Below are 20,587 nucleotides of genomic sequence, written 5' to 3'. Positions count from 1 at the left end.
GTCCCCTGCCCGCATGGCAGGACCAGATACTGTCTAGACCATCCCTGATAGACATTTATCTTTGACAAATATGTTTTGAAATCTGATAGTGAGCCAGTTTTTAATCCATCTAATCTGTGCCCTGTTAGTTCCATTTAATGCAATGTTTTAATCAAAATGTCATGGAAAAATCTAGGTATACTATATCAACACAGTTGCCTTTATCAACCAGACCTATAACCCTGTCAAAAAAACAACAGGTTTGTTTGACAAGACCTACCTTTCATGAAACCATGCTGACTGGCATTAATTACATTTTTAGCCTCTAAATCTTTGTGGATAACCTCAAATTAATTGTTCCATTATTTTACCTGTGATCAATATCACAGAATCATAGAATATCAGGGTTGGAAGGGACCTCAGGAGGTCATCTAGTCCAACCTCCTGCTCAAAGCAGGACCAGTTCCCAACTAAATCATCCCAGCCAGGGCTTTGTCAAGCCTGATCTTAAAAACCTCTAAGGAAGGAGATTCCACCACCTCCCTAGGTAACCCATTCCAGTGCTTCACCACCCTTCTAGTGAAAAAGTTTTTCCTAATATCCAACCTAAACCTCCCCCGCTGCAACTTGAGACCATTACTCCTTGTTCTGTCATCAGGTACCACTGAGAACAGTCTAGATCCATCGTCTTTGGAACCCCCTTTCAGGTAGTTGAAAGCAGCTATCAAATCCCCCTTCATTCTTCTCTTCTGCAGACTAAACAATCCCAGTTCCGTCAGCCTCTCCTCGGAAGTCATGTGCTCCAGCCCCCTAATCATTTTTGTTGCCCTCCGCTGGACTCCAATTTTTCCACATCCTTCTTGTAGTGTGGTGCCCAAAACTGGACACAGTACTCCAGATGAGGCCTCACCAATGTCGAATAGAGGGGAATGATCACGTCCCTTGATCTGCTGGCAATGCCCCTACTTATACAGCCCAAAATGCTGTTAGCCTTCTTGGCAACAAGGGCACACTGTTGACTCATATCCAGCTTCTCGTCCACTGTAACCCCTAGGTCCTTTTCTGCAGAACTGCTTCCTAGCCATTCGGTCCCTAGTCTGTAACAGTGAATGGGATTCTTCCATCCTAAGTGCAGGTCTCTGCACTTGTCCTTGTTCAACCCCATCAGGTTTCTTTTGGCCCAATCCTCTAATTTGTCTAGGTCCCTCTGTATCCTATCCCTATCCTCCAGCGTATCTACCACTCCTCCCAGTTTAGTGTCATCTGCAAACTTGCTGAGAGTGCAGTCCACGCCATCCTCCAGATCATTAATGAAGATATTGAACAAAACTGGCCCCAGGACCAACCCTTGGGGCACTCCACTTGAAACCGGCTGCCAACTAGACATGGAGCCATTGATCACTACCTGTTGAGCCCGATGATCTAGCCAGCTTTCTATCCACCTTATAGTCCATTCATCCAGCCCATACTTCTTTAACTTGCTGGCAAGAATACTGTGGGAGACTGTATCAAAAGCTTTGCTAAAGTCAAGGAATAACACATCCACTGCTTTCCCCTCATCCACAGAGCCAGTTATCTCCTCATAGAAGGCAATTAGGTTAGTCAGGCATGACTTGCCCTTGGTGAATCCATGCTGACTGTTCCTGATCACTTTCCTCTCCTCTAAGTGCTTCAGAATTGATTCCTTGAGGACCTGCTCCATGATTTTTCCAGGGACTGAGGTGAGGCTGACTGGCCTGTAGTTCCCTGGATCCTCCTTCTTCCCTTTTTTTAAAGATGGGCACTATATTAGGCTTTTTCTAGTCATCCGGAACCTCCCCCGATCACCATGAGTTTTCAAAGATAATGGCCAATGGCTCTGCAATCGCATCCGCCAACTCCTTTAGCACCCTCGGATGCAGCGCATCTGGTCCCATGGACTTGTGCTCGTCCAGTTTTTCTAAATAGTCCTGAACCACTTCTTTCTCCACAAAGGGCTGGTCACCTTCTCCCCATACTGTGCTGCCCAGTGCAGCAGTCTGGGAGCTGACCTTGTTCGGGAAGACAGAGGCAAAAAAAGCATTGAGTACATTAGCTTTTTCCACATCCTCAGTCACTAGGTTGCCTCCCTCATTCAGTAAGGGGCCCACACTTTCCTTGACTTTCTTCTTGTTGCTAACATACCTGAAGAAACCCTTCTTGTTCCTCTTAACATCTCTTGCTAGCTGCAACTCCAAGTGTGATTTGGCCTTCCTGATATCAGGCTTACCAGTCTATAGTTTCCTGGGTTGTCCCCTTTAACCTTTATAAATATTGGAATTACATTGGCAGTCCTCCAATCCTTTGGAATTTCCCCTGTTTTCCAATATTTGTTAATTAACATTAATGGTTCATAGAGCTCCTCAGCTCGCTCCTTTAAGAATCTTGGGTATAAGCTATCCAGGCCTGTTGATTTGAAAAATTTTCATTGTGTCAGATGCTTCCTCTCATTTTCTTTTGTTACAGATGGTAAAGTTTCTCTTGCATCCACAACATTATATGGGATGGATACAGACTCCTCTTCATTCCAAATATAGAACATTAATGTCTATTAAGCATTCCTGCATTTTCTACATCACTATTTACAGTTTTACCATCTGCATCTAGCAGTGGACCTGTACCTGACCTAGGTTTTTTATTGTTTGTTTTTATTCCTGATATGTTTTTAAAATGTTTTCTTATTGTCTTTAATCCTATTGGCCATTGTTATTTCATTGGTTCCTTTAGGTTGCATTATCAGTCACCTATATATTTAACTTATTTTATTCTTGAACAATTCCCAGTTGTCATTCACACTTCCCTCTTTAAACGTATATTTTCAGTCAGTTATGCAGACAATTGCTTTACATTTTGGAAACTTGGTCCTTTTACAGTTCCAAATATATATATTATTTGTTGGTGCCATATTCTGTTTGCACAATGTAAAGGTAGTCAGATCATGATCACTGATATGCAGACAATGGCTTATTTTTAGGTTAGCAATTCATTTCTTTGTCCATTAGAATGAGACTAATATTGAATCACCCCATGTTGCGTGCAGGATATTTTGTGTTCAATTATGTATTATTTTTAGAAATTCTGACAAAGTTTTGGTACTGGCTGCATGAGATGTCCAGCAAATGTCCCCCCAATTGAAGTCACTGATAACAACCCATTTTTTCTTTCTACACATTACGAACAGATGCTTAAGGAGCAGTTTGTCCTATTCTCTAGTGAGATTTGGAAGTCTGTAACATATGCCCACCAGTACTCCATCTTTAGTTTTACTAGTTACAACTTTAATCCATAAAGCATTTGGGGTCCTGTGATTCTGAATTGTCTATGACTCTGTAACCAGTGATAGTGTCTTTGATTAAAAGTACCATCCCTATCCTTATGAAACAAGTTGCAACCATCAATTTTAATGTTCCAGTCATATGACCTATCCTGCCAAGTTTCAGTAATATCAGCTGTATCATATTTCTTCTCATTCACAAGCATCTCCAACTATTCTTTATTATCTAGGCTGCTATCATTAGTATATAGACAATTACAATTTTTTATTCCTTACATGCCTCCTAGTGCTTGGATTTGTCATGTGCATGACATCTTGAGGTTAGTCTACATATTTGGGTGTTTGTACCATGGTTGCCCCATTATTACCCTCACCCTTCATGATTATGCACTCCTGCTACTCTAGATAATCTACAGGGGGTCCCCGGTAAATGTCTCTCCCTTGCCTGTCGTTTCGCATATCCATCGCTCATCAATAGGGGTACGTGTTACAATTCATGTTGGTCCTGATCTGCATATCCATTGCTTGCAACTTACTCGCTTCACTTTTTGCATCGCTTTTTCGTGGGTGCTTAGCATCCACGAGTGGCCCGGCAGGCCACCAATTAACTCCTCCCCCTCACACCCAGCGGCACCTGCACGCTGCAAAACAGCTGTTCAGTGGCATGCAGGAGGCACTGAGAGGGAGAGGAAGGAACGGGGACAGGGCACACTCGGAGGAGGGGGTGGAACTGGGTGGGAACTGGGCCATTATTTCCTATGGGGAAAAATTCCCCGGTATCTATTGGTATCTATTCGTATCCATTGCCCTTTTCAAGAATGCAACCCCGACGTATACTAGGGACCCCCTGTATCACTCAAGAGATTAGTAACCCTACTACTGAGCTAGAGGATGTCAGAACCATACAGCCACCCCTCTCCATAATAGGAGCCTCAGTGTTCCACAAAACCAAAGCCTTTGCCCCTACACCATTTACTTAACCACAGATCCTGTGAACAAATTAGATATTTTCAAAACATGAGATAAAAGTGAGAGGCTTCGATACAAAACACAAATCATTTGCTAAAGTTTTCTGTTTGACATGACAGTCTTTCATAGCCAAAGTACCAGTCAGTACTAATTTTCTCAAAGTACCCATAGCATGACATATAAGTGAAAAATTATTCCATAAAGCTGGTAATGTGGGCTAACTTAGTAACGGTTTATGTGAAATGCTGCTAATATTTAAATATTTTTATGTAACTTTTTAATATCTTTTTTAAAGGCTTGGTCCTGCTCCCTGAAGTCAATGGGTGTTTTGCTTTTGGCTTCAATGGGAGCAGGACCTACATCTGATTTCTGAGTGGTGGATGGCCAATTCCTGCTTGCCTTTTTCATGTGTAGCCACAGAGAAGTCAATTGGGCTGTTCATCTGAGTAAGGCAAATAGAATTTGACTTGTGTTTAAATATACTAAATTATTTTATTTTTTTTAAAAGAAGCAGTTAGTTGTTCAAAGTTCTGCTTAGATAAATAAATGATGATAAAAAACTGAAGTGTTGTTGTCCTCTATATTTCTTTATTTTAACCTCAATTAGCTCATTATGAAAAGAGCCTCACCAGTCCTTTAAAAAGATTCATTCATATTTTAGTAGTACATGGAAATAGCTGATGGTACTTTTTGGAGTTACATTTGTTTTAAATGCCTTTATGAAAAGTTTCCTTGTTTTCTGTTGCTTTTAAGTTTTATAGAACATTTTGATCAAGTTCAACTCAGAATTGGTCTTTTATGAATTAGGGCCTGATACTTCAAATCTTCAGTCATGCACTTAGTCCTTGCTCATGGGAGCAATAACTATTCATGTGCTTTAGAGTTTACAGGATGGCACCCTTGTTTAGTTTAGTTTTACCAATCCTGAACAGGGAAGTGGCAAGAAAAAAAAAAGATGACCCTAGTTTAGGTAAAATATAAGTATGTGCAATCAAGATACAGCCAGTGCTGGCCATTTACGATGTTCAATTGCCAAAAGGCTCCTGCAAGGGTTAGGATTGCTACATTTTCAAATAGCAGCTTTAAAATATATTATAGGTGGGGCTGGTAGCATCACCTATTAAGAAGTTGCCTGATACTTTCCATTATAAACATGTGTGAATCATAGGCAAGGCCAGCACCCCCTGACTTGAAGTGGTTTCCATCATATACAGGGTTTACAATTTTGTTCAATGGCTTTCAGCACCCGCACTATAAAAAATGTTCCAGCACCCTTAGTATGAATTGCCATTTTCAAAGACTTATAACTTGGCAAATGTGGGTGGATTTTCACAGATATAGCAAAAGGAACTCCCTGATGCTAAGGCCATGCCCCCCACCAAACAAATGCCATGTTCCTGCTCCAGTGCATGGAAATGCTAGAGCATTTCAAAGAAAAGATCTCAAGAATTTTTTAACATGGGGGAAAAAAACATATTCCCTAGCCTCGTTCTTGGAAACAGCTCTACCAGTTAGCTGAAATTAAAAAAAAAAAAAAAAAAAAAGAGCCAGAGGCAGATAGCTGACATAGAAAATGGAAAATTTCAGTCAGAATGCTTAAAGTTTTGCAAAGTTATAAGCAAGTGGGAAATTTGGGGCAACTGTAATAATAGTTGGTGCTACCGGCCCCTCATATAGATAGATAGATAGATAGATAGATAGATAGATAGATAGATAGATAGATACAGCAGGGCCGGAGAGCAGCAGGAGAGTGATCTTATTGGGTGCTGGAAAGTCTCCCCCTCAGCCTGGGGAGGAGCTATTGAGCCCAGAACTCAACTAAATTCGGGGGACAACAAAGGAAAAAAACAGGAACAGGCATGAGGGTCAAAGGGCCAAAACTAGGGAACCTGAAGGGAACACCGAGCAGAGAACCCTGGACAGTGCCCAATGCTCCTCAAAGGTATCCAAGGAGCCAGCGGATGCCGCCCAGAGGAACTCTGCCCGGATGCGTGAGGGAATAAAGGAATGAAAACAGGCCCCACAGTCGCAGAGCCCCCCTTCAGCCAACCTCCTCTCCCTGGTGTTATAAATGGCCATCTTGGCCATAGCTAGGAGGAGGCTGATGAGGAGGTCCCTCAACTTCGTGGGGCCATAGATGGGGTGAGCATAAATGAACAGGTGCGGGGAAAAGTGCAGCCAGAACCTCAATAAGAGGTTCTGGAGGAGCCGGAAGAGGGGCTGCAACCTGTGCAGGAGAGTGATCCTGTTGGTATCCAGGAAGTGGGTGGGGAGAGCCCGCCCACTGCTAAAGGACCTCCCCCCAGCCCAGGAGGAGGATCCACAGGTCCGTGATACCAAATAATTGCGGGGGACAACTAATGAGATAACAGGAACGGGAGTGAGGTCACAGGATGATCAGAGCCATATTCCCTGTGGACTAAGGAGAGGTTACTACAGGGTAATTAGAGCACCTGGAGCCAATTAAGGCCCCGTGTGAGACCTAATAAAACCATCTGCTTCAGTCAGACAGGGAGGGGAAGGATAGTTGACTAGAGTTGGAGGCGGACTGTTGTTAACCAGAATACCAGGGGAAGGGAAACCCTGCCGAAGCAAAAAGAGGGTAAGAAGCCCGCAAAGCTGAAGGGGCTGGGACCTGGAGTAGGGGGCGGACCTTCCCCGCTCCTCTCCCTCCCCCACCAGTGCATGAGCAGAGCCCACAACACCCAAGAATAGGGGCAAGGGGCAGCACCCTGACCCACCATACTAAGGAAAAGTGCAGGACCCACCACGGTAGTGTTGGCCATTTGCCACAACATATACATATATATTCCCTTGAGACATTTATATCAAATCAATTTGAAAGAATTTCATTTAGTATCAGAAGGGATTTCAAAATTTATATCTTTGATATTATAGTTTTTTGTATTGCATACTGTATAGCTTGTTTGCTGTAGAGAAAAGATGGCATATGTTCTCCCCAAAAATTCTATTTCTAGGCATCTCTAGAATGGTAATAGCTGCATCTCAGGAAATTAAAGGGTGGACAAAATGTGTCAGGTTCCAAAAACTTTCAGTTGATGAGACTTTTAAAACATGCTGATGTCTAACTAGATCAGTTCCTGTGGGAGTTTAAGTGGAAGCTGTTGGACTCATTTTCTGATATTATTTTTCCTTTTTCTCATGTGTCTCTAAGTACAAATATATTCCCTACGCATGTTTAGTTTAGGATAAAAAGGAGAAAATATTTAATATAAAAACAAACATATCCAGAATGTTATCTCAGCTGAATTAACCATTCAGAATGTGTTATGTTTCCATTAAATCAATCTGATTAGTGTTTCTTGAAAAAAGAGGACAGTAGATTTTGCACCCATGCGCATTTGAAACGATGCTAAGAATCACTAAATTCATTTATATATTACTTTTCTCAAACTGAAAATGAATATTTTCTGGGGAAATATATTTACACAAATGTATGTGTTAGTACAATTTTAAAAGGTAAACTTTAAAATTCTCAGTTATACCATAGCAATTGTAACAAAAGCCCTATCGTTTGAGACATTTTAAAGTAAACACTGGAAAATATACTGTATTGGGAAAAATTCCACATTGGTAGAGGAGTGAGAAAGATGACTTAATAGAGCTTTTCCATCTCCAATTTCTAAGGTTTTATTACATGAATTTAATGTCATTTTAATAGTAACTAGTTTACTAACTTCTAATAGTGATTTTATCCTCGTTCCTTTCAGTTTACAGTCCTGACTAGTTTGTTTGTTTTCTGCCCTGGTCAGTTTATTTTAATATTTTGGACATTGTAATAAAATCTGAATTAAGTGAAACATCATGCATAGGCATCTGCATTTTTTTCAGCTATAGGCACAATTTGCATATGTGAAATTAAAAGTTAAATGCTAACATTATTCTCAAGTAACTTCAGAGGTCCCAGACAAAACCACACAATTCAGAAAAAGCTATTTTGTCCCACACTTTTTTTTTTTAAAGGGCGATTTGCACATGCAGAACATATTCACACATGCAAACATTCACAACTGAGTACAACTATAGCCTCCAGTTGTGGTGAATAGTGGGGCCCTGGTCTACAATTAGGATCTCTAAGGGTATGTCTACACTACGAAATTAGGTCGAATTTATAGAAGCCGGTTTTATAGAAATCGGTTGTATACAGCCGATTGTGTGTGTCCCCACATAAAATGCTCTAAGTGCTCTAGTCGGCGGACCGCGTCCACAGTACCGAGGCTACCGTCGACTTCCGGAGCATTGCACTATGGGTAGCTATCCCACAGTTCCCGCAGTCTCCGCCACCCATTGGAATTATGGGTTGAGATCCCAATGCCTGAATGATGCAAAACAGTGTCGCGGGGGGTTCTGGGTACATGTCGTCAGGCCCCTCCCCCTCCGTCAGAGCAACAGCAGACAATAGATTTGCGCCTTTTTACCTGGGTTACCTGTGCAGACAACATACCACGGCAAGCATGGAGCCCGCTCAGCTCAGCTCACCGTCACCATATGTCATCTGGGTGCCGGCAGACGTGGTACTGCATTGCTACACAGCAGCAGCATCTAACTGCCTTTTGGCGGTAGACGGTGCAGCATGACTGGTAGCCGTGGGGCTGGCAGCCATAGGGCTGCATTGCACCAGCCCCTTGCCTTTTGCCTTTTGGCAGTAGATGGTATATTACGACTGGTATCCATCGTCGTCATATTGCGGTTCGATCAGAGGCACCTGGGCAGACATGCTCAGTCCTATTGAACTGTCTTGACGATGATGGCTATCAGTCGTAGTATGCTATTTTCTGCCAAGCACCCAATATTTTCTGCTAAGCACCCAGAAGAGGCCGAGGGCGATCTGGGTGCTGGCAGACGTGGGGCTGGCAGACGTGGGGCTGCATTGCTACACAGCAGCAGCCCCTTGCCTTTTGGTAGAAGATGGTATATTACGATTGGTATCCGTCGTCATCGTACTGCAGTGGCTGTCAATCATGGGCACCTGGGCAGACATGCTCAGTCCTATCGAACTGTCTTGACAATGATGGCTATCAGTCGTAGTATGCTATTTTCTGCCAAGCGCCCAGTATTTTCTGCCAAGCACCCAGAAGATGCCGAGGGCTATCAGTCATGCTGCACCGTCGTCTGCCAGCTTAAGATGTAAAAAATAGATTTGTTCTGTATTCATTTGCTTCCCCCTCCCTCCGTGAAATCAACGGCCTGCTAAACCCAGGCTTTTGAGTTCAATCTTTGGGGGGGGCCATTCTGTGTGACAGTTGTTTGTGTTTCTCCCTGATGCACAGCCACCTTTGTTGATTTTAATTCCCTGTACCTGTACGCCATGTCGTCACTCGCCCCTCCCTCCCTCCCTCCTTCCCCTGGTCCGTCAGATACTAGTTTCGTGCCTTTTTTCAGACCAGACGCCATAGCTAGCACTGGGATCATGGAGCCCGCTCAGATCACCGCGGCAATTATGAGCACTATGAACACCACGCGCATTGTCCTGGAGTATATGCAGAGCCAGGACATGCCAAAGCAAAACCAGGACCAGCCGAGGAGGCGATTGCAGCGCGGCGACGAGAGTGATGAGGAAATTGACATGGACATAGACCTCTCACAAGGCACAGGCCCCAGCAATGTGGAAATCATGGTGTTACTGGGGCAGGTTCATGCCGTGGAACGCCGATTCTGGGACCGGGAAACAAGCACAGACTGGTGGGACCGCATCGTGCTGCAGGTGTGGGACGATTCCCAGTGGCTGCGAAACTTTCGCATGCGTAAGGGCACTTTCATGGAACTTTGTGACTTGCTTTCCCCTGCCCTGAAGCACCAGAATACCAGGATGAGAGCAGCCCTCACAGTTGAGAAGCGAGTGGCGATAGCCCTGTGGAAGCTTGCAATGCCAGACAGCTACCGGTCAGTCGGGAATCAATTTGGAGTGGGCAAATCTACTGTGGGGGCTGCTGTGATCCAAGTTGCCAGGGCAATGAAAGACCTGGTGATATCAAGGGTAGTGACTCTGGGAAACGTGCAGGCCATAGTGGATGGCTTTGCTGCAATGGGATTCCCAAACTGTGGTGGGGCCATAGACGGAACCCATATCCCTATCTTGGCACCGGAGCACCAAGCCACCGAGTACATAAACTGCAAGGGGTACTTTTCAATGCTGCTGCAAGCCCTGGTGGATCACAAGGGACGTTTCACCAACATCAACGTGGGATGGCCGGGAAAGGTACATGATGCTCGCGTCTTCAGGCACTCTGCTCTGATTCGAAAGCTGGAGGAAGGGACTTTCTTCCCGGACCAGAAAGTAACCGTTGGGGATGTTGAAATGCCTATCGTGATCCTTGGGGACCCAGCCTACCCCTTAATGCCATGGCTCATGAAGCCGTACACAGGCAGCCTGGACAGGAGTCAGGACCTGTTCAACTACAGGCTGAGCAAGTGCCGAATGGTGGTGGAATGTGCATTTGGATGTTTAAAAGCGCGCTGGCGCAGCTTACTGACTCGCTCAGACCTCAGCGAAAAGAATATCCCCATTGTTACTGCTGCTTGCTGTGCGCTCCACAATATCTGTGAGAGTAAGGGGGAGACATTTATGGTGGGGTGGGAGGTTGAGGCAAATCGCCTGGCTGCTGATTACGCGCAGCCAGACACCAGGGCGGTTAGAAGAGCACAGCAGGGCACGGTGCGCATCAGAGAAGCTTTGAAAACGAGTTTTGTGACTGGCCAGGCTACGGTGTGAAACTTCTGTTTATTTCTCCTTGATGAACCCTCCGCCCCCCCCCCACCCGGTTCAGTCTACTTCCCTGTAAACCAACCACCCCACCCTCCCCTCCCCCCTTCAAGCACCGCTTGCAGAGGCAATAAAGTCATTGTTACTTCACATTCATGCATTCTTTATTAATTCATCACACAACTAGGGGGATAATTGCCAAGGTAGCCCAGGATGGGTGGGGGAGGAGGGAAGGAAAAGGACACACTGCAGCTGCTATGCTTTGTTATGCAATGATTCCAGACTACGTGCTACTGGCCTGGCGTGGTAAAGTGTCCTACCATGGCGGACGGGATAAGGCAGCCCTCCCCAGAAACCTTTTGCAAAGGCTTTGGGAGTACATGAAGGAGAGTTTTCTGGAGATATCCCTGGAGGATTTCCGCTCCATCCCCATACATGTTAACAGACTTTTCCAGTAGCTGTACTGGCAGCGATTGCCAGGGCAAATTAATCATTAATCATTAAACACGCTTGCTTTTAAACCATGTGTAATATTTACAAAGGTACACTCACCAGAGGTCCCCTGTGTGCCCTCAGGGTCTGGGAGCACGCCTTGGGTGAGTTCGGGGGTTACTGGTTCCAGGTCCAGGGTGATAAACATATCCTGGCTGTTGGGGAAACCGGTTTCTCCGCTTCCTTGCTGCTGTGAGCTATCTACATTATCTCCATCCTCATCTTCCTCGTACCCCGAACCCGCTTCCCTGTGTGTTTCTCCAGTGAGGGAGTCATAGCACACGGTTGGGGTAGTGGTGGCTGCAACCCCTAGAATGGCATGCAGCTCCGCGTAGAAGCGGCATGTTTGCGGCTCTGCCCCGGACCTTCCGTTTGCTTCTCTGGCTTTGTGGTAGGCTTGCCATAGCTCCTTAATTTTCACGCGGCACTGCTGTGCGTCCCTGTTATGGCCTCTGTCCTTCATGGCCTTGGAGACCTTTTCTAATATTTTGCCATTTCGTTTACTGCTTCGCAGTTCAGCTAGCACTGATTCATCTCCCCATATGGCGAGCAGATCCCGTATCTCCCGTTCGGTCCATGCTGGAGCTCTTTTGCGATCCTGGAACTCCATCACGGTTACCTGTGCTGATGAGCTCTGCGTGGTCACCTGTGCTCTCCACGCTGAGCAAACAGGAAATGAAATTCAAACGTTCGCGGGCCTTTTCCTGTCTACTGGTCAGTGCATCTGAGTTGAGAGTGCTGTCCAGAGCGGTCACAATGAAGCACTGTGGGATAGCTCCCGGAGGCCAATAACGTCGAATTCCGTCCACACTACCCCAATTCCGACCCGCTAAGGCCGATTTTATCGCTAATCCCCTCGTCGGAGGTGGAGTAAAGAAACCGGTTTAAAGGGCCCTTTAAGTCGAAAGAAAGGGCTTCGTCGTGTGAACGTGTCCAGGCTTAATTCGATTTAACGCTGCTAAAGTCGACCTAAACTCGTAGTGTAGACCAGGCCTAAGTGATGCCACAGTAGAAATAATCAGTAATCCTGATATAATAAGTCAAGCCCTCTCATGGAAATAAATGGCAAAACTCACAATGATTTCAATTGAAGTAGGTTCAGCAGCACTATTTATTGCCTGATTTGTGTCTCTTTGTCTATGATGGAGGGTTCCAATTTTTTTCATAGCATAGATCACATTTTAATAGAGATTGTCCATGTGAGCATGAATTAGAGGGGAGGTGGGTCATAGGGCAATCTCCCTATTTGCTATCCTATACTATCCCTGTGGAAACTACAGAAATTGTTTAAATTGAAAATTAATAGTAGGAACAATGTTTAATGTATTTTTAGTTGCCTTTTAGTGTAATTTAGCAGCTGGAAATAAGGAAAAGGAACATGTGATCAGCCAGTTTCTTGGTATCCACTAGCAAGTGCCTTGTGGACCACCAGTTGTCAACCAATCACAATTTGAGAACATCTGGTCTGTGACTATTAAAACACCTTTAACAGTTTCTGGGGTGTATGTCTCAGGAGGGAAGGCGAATTTGTTCCATTTTGATTTTTATACTCTTGATTTTAACTCCAAACTCAATTGCTTATTCAGTGTAATCAGTTGCATGTAATTAGAGTTGGCAATTTTCAGTTCAAATTACTTAGCTATTGTTAAAAGTCAACAAGAAATGCAGACTTACCAATAAAAGAACATTAATTCCCTGCTACCAATCTCCATTTTTCTGTCTATCAACTGAGTGCCACAGGGTTAACAGATCAGGAGCAAAATATGGGAATCAAAAATTGTGACCTATACCTGATTTTCAGCAAAGTGTAGAAGAATAGGATATATTATTTGGTTACTTCTAAGTGTAACACTGTTGCACAAGAGCAACGACTTATCAGATCATTTTTGTTCTGTCTAACAAAGGCTTTCAAATCAGACTGTCAAACAATTATGATAAAGTGGTAGTTTAATAATCTAAATAAATCTTTATTTATTGGATATATGCCGGGGTGGGCAAACTTTTTGGCCCAAGGACCACATCTGAGTGGGGAAATTGTATGCAGGGCCATGAATGTAGGGCTGGGGCAGGGGGTTGGGGTGCAGGAGGGAGTACAGGGTACGGGAGGGGGTGTAGTGTGCAGGAAGGGGCTTAGGGCAAGGGGTTGGGGTGCAGGAGGGGTGTGGGGTACAGAGGAGGGGGTTGGGGTGCGGGGTGCGGCAGGGGGCTCAGGGCAAGGGGTTGGGGGCTCAGGGTAGGGGGTTGGGGTGTAGGAGGGGGTGCGAAGTGCAGGAGGGGGCTCAGGGCAGGAGGCTCAAGGCAGGGGGTTGGGGTGCGGGCTCCAGCCCGGCACTGCTCCTGGAAGTGGTCAGCGCGTCCGGCAGTCCTCCTGGGGGCGGGGTGGGGCAGGCGGCTCTGCCGTGCGCTGCCCTCGCCTCTGGATACCACCCCCGAAGCACCCATTGGCTCCGGTTCCCCGTTCCTGGCCAATGGGAGCTGTGGGGGGTGGTGCCTGCAGGCAAAGGCAGCGCACAGAGCGCTCTGTCCCCCCCCCCCCCCCCGCACCAGGGGCTGCCAACTGTTTCTGGGAGCGGTGCCAGGCCAGGGCAGGCAGGGAGCCTGCCTTAGCCCCGCTGCGCCACGGGGCTGGCAATCCCGCAGGCCAGATTGAAAGCCCTGACGGGCCAGATCTGGCCTGCAGGTTGTAGTTTGCCCTCCCCTGATATATGCAATACAAATTAGCATTTTTAAGAGCAGTATTAGTGTATAGTGGAATAAATTTACAGCTATATTATTGTCTAGTGTCTGTGTAGTCTGCTGATTTCACAAATAATTTAATTCATACTCTCACCAAATGTGCAAAATTATTCTACAATTATTATATGTGATAAGCTGTTAACAACCTATTACTTGGGTGTCATGTCAAATATGCATTTGAAATAGTGTCCTGTCATACATTTGATACCCATATTTAATTCTGACCTAATGAAGATGCAAGGAGTTTGAATGTTTAGATTTTCATTTATCATAAAATTCATGGTATGCATGAGTCACAAAAATAGAAATCGGCAGGTTGGTCTTTTTAATCCAATTTGGAATATTACACTGTCTGTTCTTATATTTAAGAAAGAATACGGTTGGGTGTTGGTCCATTTATTTTTTGCAGTTCAGATTATCAGAGGAAAACTCTGTTGAATCAGCAGGCAAAGCGTCCTGTTGTTTAGTGATGTTACCATGCTATCACTGGGACAATTTACCATGTTGGCAGCCTCCTCTGGAGAATATATTTGAGTATTTTACTCATGAATTATTCATGGAGGACTGGATCATTCAGAGCATTATTAATGGACAACACGTGACTTTTTCATGATGCACAGAAGGCATGGATTTCATGACATTCATGTTTTTTATTAGGACTGGCACTTACTACCCTGCATAAATTCCTTACTACACATGGTAGTAAATCACAGTATTCCAGAGAAGTGCAGGATTGGGCTGTTTATTGGTAAATTGCACATTTATATTAAAACTGAATTTATATGGAGAAGGTCTGATTAAATAAAAATTAACAATAGATAACTAGGAATCGTGTGCTTGGTAGCATTTGGGTATAATATAGGATACACTTAGAAGCACATTCATATTGCAAGCTACTTCTTACATTGGAAACAGCATTTAATCAACTATGAAAAATAACATTTTCCTGTTTGGAGAGGAAAAGAAGGGCATTAGTAACCTCAGTAAGAATATCATTCATTAATACTCCTTGATTTGTCCGTAAATCGTAATTAATGACAATAATCATGTATGGCACTATTTGAGCTTTTACACAATCTTGGGTCATTAAGAAAGCATTTTCTAACCCCTGGGGCTGACATGCCTTAGGGAGGCACCAGACTAAGTTGGTGGGAGGGAATTGGGAAGGGCAAAGGAGAAGATTAGTATCAGTGGTGGTGGGGAAAGCTGCAGAACTTGAGCCCTCTCACTTCGCAAATATGCTTTTACATCTATATAGTGGTAGGAGATTCCCTGAAAGCCATCCATCTTCCTCCCTGTTCCCATTATTCAGCAATTAGATATTATATAATAAAGGGCTACTTTTGTGTGTCTGCCTATCTTCTGACAATGTTGAGTATCGTTGTTCTCTGCTGGGTGGACAGTCAGACCTGCTCAAGCATTTGTGATCAGACAGAGGACATAAGGGTCTAATACTAATACAAACTGAGTGTTTATGGGATACCATTTGTGAATGCTTATTGTTTTTACTTGTTCAGTGCTTAAATTTGAATGGACCTATGTGTTCACATGTTTAATGAATGTTTTCTCTTTCTTTGGTGCAGGGCCGTATCTGCAGAAAAGCTGGCAAATCAAAAAAGTCCTTCAGTCGTAAGGAAGCTGAAGCAACATTTAAGAGTTTAGTGAAGACCCATGAAAAATATGGGTGGGTCACTCCTCCCGTCTCTGATGGCTGATATTTGCAACCTGCACATCAATGCTAAACAAAACAACAAAACCAAGTACTATGCCATCTCCTCAGTGCTGTACACCACCCATCCTTTTCTACTTCAGCTTCTGTTAGATACCATGAATGTCAAGGAGACTTTTAAATAATTTGATCTATTTACAGAGGGAGAGAAAACAAATGCTGTTTAGGATTATGTTTTAAGACTGGTGAATGGTCATCTTTAAGTCACTTTAGAGCGGATGTTATGATTGTGTCATTTGCCCCATGCAGGCCATATTGTCTTCATCTTCTTTCCATGACAGCAGCACCAGACATCAGTACTGGAAATTCCATCCATTACTGCTCAGTTCATTTAAATGTAAATGAAGCAGTTAATATTTAATAGGGAAGCAGTGCATTGCAGGTACATGTTTGCTGTGCTGTTTATCTTTGTTTCCTAGCAGGTCAACATAACTTGAAGATGTGTCTTTATGTGGAGCTGTGGTCTGCTGTGACTAAATTTAGACCTCATGTGTGCTCTATATATGACCTTTAATTCATAAAAGCAGAATTATAACAATGAAAGATTCTGGTGTTAAAAAACTGTTAAATGAAATCACCCAATTGGTCAAATTGTACTATCTATGCTGGTATTGTGGTATGCTGTTGTTCAAAGATAAGCCAGTGTGATTAGATCAGGTGATATTTCAGATACCAGATGCACCCACTACAAGGCTCAAAGTAGTTGATGGTAGAATAGTTTTTATCTTCCCAGTACAGTGCAGTACTCCAACAACAGCATGTTTGCCTGTCAGCTTTTCAACGGCAATACAAAAACCAAAAAGCATAAATGAACCTTTAAAACGTATGAGTCATTTTAAAATGATGTGCCAGTAACAAAGTAAAAGTCAGATTTTTCAAAGAAAGTGGAACAATTGGTTTGTAAGATGATTTGCATGGTTGAATTTTTTATTTTTACTCAATAGGCATTGTATGTACTTTGAGCCCAGTATCTGAGAAAACCCACTGATGTATATAAATGTCCTGTTATTTAATCATTAAGTTTTAATTTTTCTCTTTTGTTCAATAATTTAAAAACTTTCTAAGACTCCATGAAATCTGGAGATAATGTTTATAATAATATAATGAAAAAGCTTAAAAATGTGGAATCCAAATGGAAAATCGTATTGGACACATTCTGAATAAAATCACCAGTACTGTTTCATTGCCTCAAGAATTCAATCATTTTAGGCTACTTTTGTTTTCAAATTATTAGATGTGTTACTGTGAAACACTAGAAATCTTATTGATATATTATGCCTGCTCTGGCAGCATTTTCAATTGAAAGCAGGACATTATTGATTGTAAAATGCAGTCCAGAAAAAAATATATAATGTGTTTTTGGAGAACTCTCCATTACTTGCTTAACACAAGATTAGGCCATTGCTTTTAATCAAAATGGCTGAACAGTCTCCCGTTACATTTTAACAGCATTGAAGAAATCTTTTATTCTAACTATTTATGGTGCTTTCTGGGGTTTTGGCTTGATTTAAAACTAAACAGAATAGAAAAGAACAAATGAATTAACTACAAATCAGAGTGTTGTAGGGCCAGTATAGTACAATACTTCTACAAGAGCATGTTTGCCTGTCATTTCTTAATTGGAGAAGCAAAAATGCATTAATCAACTTTAAAAGTATCTGACTCATTTTACAAAAGAATTTCATTGTGTTCCCTTCACCCCCTCCACCGTTGCATCAATGCTGCCAGCCTCCATTGCCCCCTTGTCCAGTTCTCCCATAAGCATCTTTGTGCTTTTTTCTGCCCCACATCTTCTTTGCGGAACATCCTCCCCCAATTATTCCATAAAGCCATTACCCTCTCCTCCAAATCTCTCTTCTGCAAGACCCACTTCTTCCGGCATCCTATGGGAAACTGACAGTTGGTAGCGCCTAAGTAGATGGTATGTAGGGACTTCTGATTCTTTTGTTTTGTTTTTGTTTGTTTATTTATCTATCCAGGGCCGGCTCCAGGCACCAGCTTAACAAGCAGGTGCTTGGGGCGGCCAAGGGAGAGGGGCAGCACCTGCGGCAATTCGGGGGCGGCAGGTCCCTCACTCCCTCTAGGAGCAAAGGACCTGCCGCTGAACTGTCGCCGCCAATCGCGGCTTTTTTTTTTTTTTCAATTGCCGCCGCCGATCGCGATCGCGGCTTTTTTTTTTTTTTTTTGTGCTTGGGGCGGCAGAAATGCTGGAGCTGGCCCTGTATCTATCTATCTATATTTTGGCAAAATGACAGCCTCAGAGCCATTTAGTTGTTTACATAGCTGGCCTATTATGGTTTCCCTCACCCTTCCTCCTTTGTTTGTTACAACCATTTGGTATGTCTTGCCTTAAATAAGCACTAATTACGGGCAGGACTGTCTCTTACTCCATTTTGTATACAGCCTGGCAAAACTTTATCTGATCCTGATTTGTGACTTAGGGTGCTACCATGATACAAATACGTAAATGAGAATTTCTCCCTCAGACCTATGTATCATCTCCGTTCAGTGATGAGTCACACACAGCATTCAAGGGCAGAATGTAGAGCTTAACAAAATTTATAGTCACCTATTGGTTTGATTTATTTGTTTTTGTAAACTTGATCTATATATATATATTTTTTTGGTTTGTTTGTTTCCGTTGAGGAAAAAGAAGCTAGTATATTTTGTTAGGCATCAAATAACTTGCAACCTCCGCCGTGGTTACTAAGTGCTAGAAACATTGAGCACTAAAAGGAGTGAGAGATATTTTCTTGCTAATGGGTTATTTCTTAAGAGCACTTACTTCACACAGCATATCAGAATTCTGTTAAAAGCAATGTATAATGCTGAGGTAAATCCACTGGGGTATGTTACTATCTCTGTGATTTATTCTCTGTCCTTTTTTTCCTATCAACTCATTATTTTAAACATGATAAATGGTGACCATTCTTCCTGAGAGTCATGTATTTCATGTTTAATTAAAGGGTTCTGTGAAATAAAATAGTGTAGAGGATAGGTGCCTCACACCTACTTATGTATTTTTTTTTAATATATACTTCAAAATGTAAATTGTAAATAGTTGGCAAAACAAGGGGCATTGCTGCTTAAAATCATACACCCATAACTAAAAGGCAGCTATCTTCACATCAGCCAGAGCTATAGAGCAGCGGAAGCAGTGGACCAGGCCTCTGGAGTGCTTCATACAACGCCAAGCCCTTGAAACGATTGGCGGCGGCAGTGGGGAAGGGTTGGATGACAACATACAGAAGCGGAGACTGCGGGATGGGGAAAAAGGAAAGGTGCAGTCTCCAAACAGGGCAGGGTGAACTGGCTCCCAAACTGCAGAGAGAGGAACAGCCCTGATAGAGGAAAAGCCCAAAGAGAGAGGACACAGCAAAGGGAATAATGGGGAACTTTAGGGACAGCACTTAAGACTGAAGGGAAAGGGAGAAGACTAGGGAATTAGGAAAGTAAATAAGATATACAGAAAGGGGATGTCTACAGTAGGAATGGTGTTGTAATGCCTTAGGGGTTCACCCAAACCAGTAAAGGGTTCTGTCACTGCCTGCCCTGTAACCTTCTGTTTTTTAGTCTGTGCAGCTTTGGCTCAGAGCCCTGACACCAGCAGCCTGCTCACAGCACAAAGGTTAAAAGCTATTCCACCCACCCAGTTACTCCATGTAGGGTGACCCCAGCAATCCTTCTTGTCCCAAATCTCCCTAAACCATCTCCACTGCAGTGTCCCGTCCCAATCCTTCTTGTCCCAAATCTCCCTAAACCATCTCCACTGCAGTGTCCCGTCCCTCTTAGGGCAAGATGCTCTATGCCAATGGGAGCTCTCCCATCGGCATAATAAAATCACCTCCACGAGTGGTAGTTGCTATTTTGGGGGGAGAAGCTCTCCCGCCAACATAGCGCAGTTCACACCAGCGCTTATGTCAGTGTAACTTACGTCACTCAGGGGAGGGGGGTTATTCATGCTTCTGAGCAACATAAGTTATGCCAACGTAAGCTGTAGTGTAGATATAGTCTAAGTGGACATTCACAGAGGTAACACTAAGTTCACTGCCTCCAAAGAGCCAGTACACACAACGGTTTGTTAGCTCAGCTGGGGTGGTACACTCCACCTTTATACTGAGATGGTTTGTAATAAAACAAGAATAAGTTTATTAACAAAGAACAGTGATTTTAAGCACCAGTGAAAGAGTTACAAATAAAAATAAACTAAACAAAAATAACACATTTTCTACTGTCTAAAACTTAATTCTAGCAAGATGCAGCTTTGCCTAAACTAGTATCTTACTCACACAAAGTTTTCAGCATTCTCCAGCATGGCTGGCTGTTCCAGCCAGGATCCTACCCCTCTCAGAATAATGCTGGTTTCTTTGTTCCCTCAAGAGATGGATGCCCCCAATGTCTTTCAGCAGTTCCTTATAGGGTGACCAGACAGCAAATGTGAAAAATTGGGACAGGCGGTGAGGGGTAATAGGAGCCTATATAAGAAAAAGGCCCAAAAATCGGGACTGTCCCTATAAAATTGGGACATCTGGTCATCCTAGTTCCTTATATCCCCAAAATGTATCTTTAATTTCAAAGTCAAGAAGCCCTCCTGGGGTTTCAGCTTTGCTCAGCTCTCTGTGTCCACCAAGAGACACCACCATGTTAATTTTGCAGTCTCCTGGAT

General features: G+C 43.5%; 1 protein-coding gene across 1 annotated transcript in view; it reads left to right on the top strand.

Annotated features, from left to right (window-relative positions):
• UBE2QL1 (ubiquitin conjugating enzyme E2 QL1) overlaps positions 1 to 15,907 on the top strand; it is a 36,483-nt gene extending 20,576 nt beyond the window's left edge. The window contains 1 exon segment of the mRNA XM_065399930.1: positions 15,776 to 15,907. Within this exon segment, the coding sequence (XP_065256002.1) occupies positions 15,776 to 15,907 (132 nt within the window).
• The last annotated feature ends 4,680 nt before the right edge of the window (positions 15,908 to 20,587 follow it).

Source organism: Emys orbicularis, chromosome 2, assembly GCF_028017835.1.
Source record: "Emys orbicularis isolate rEmyOrb1 chromosome 2, rEmyOrb1.hap1, whole genome shotgun sequence".
Taxonomy (NCBI): domain Eukaryota; kingdom Metazoa; phylum Chordata; order Testudines; family Emydidae; genus Emys; species Emys orbicularis.
Note: the sequence above shows the minus strand (reverse complement) of the source record. Positions and strands in the feature narration are given on the sequence as shown.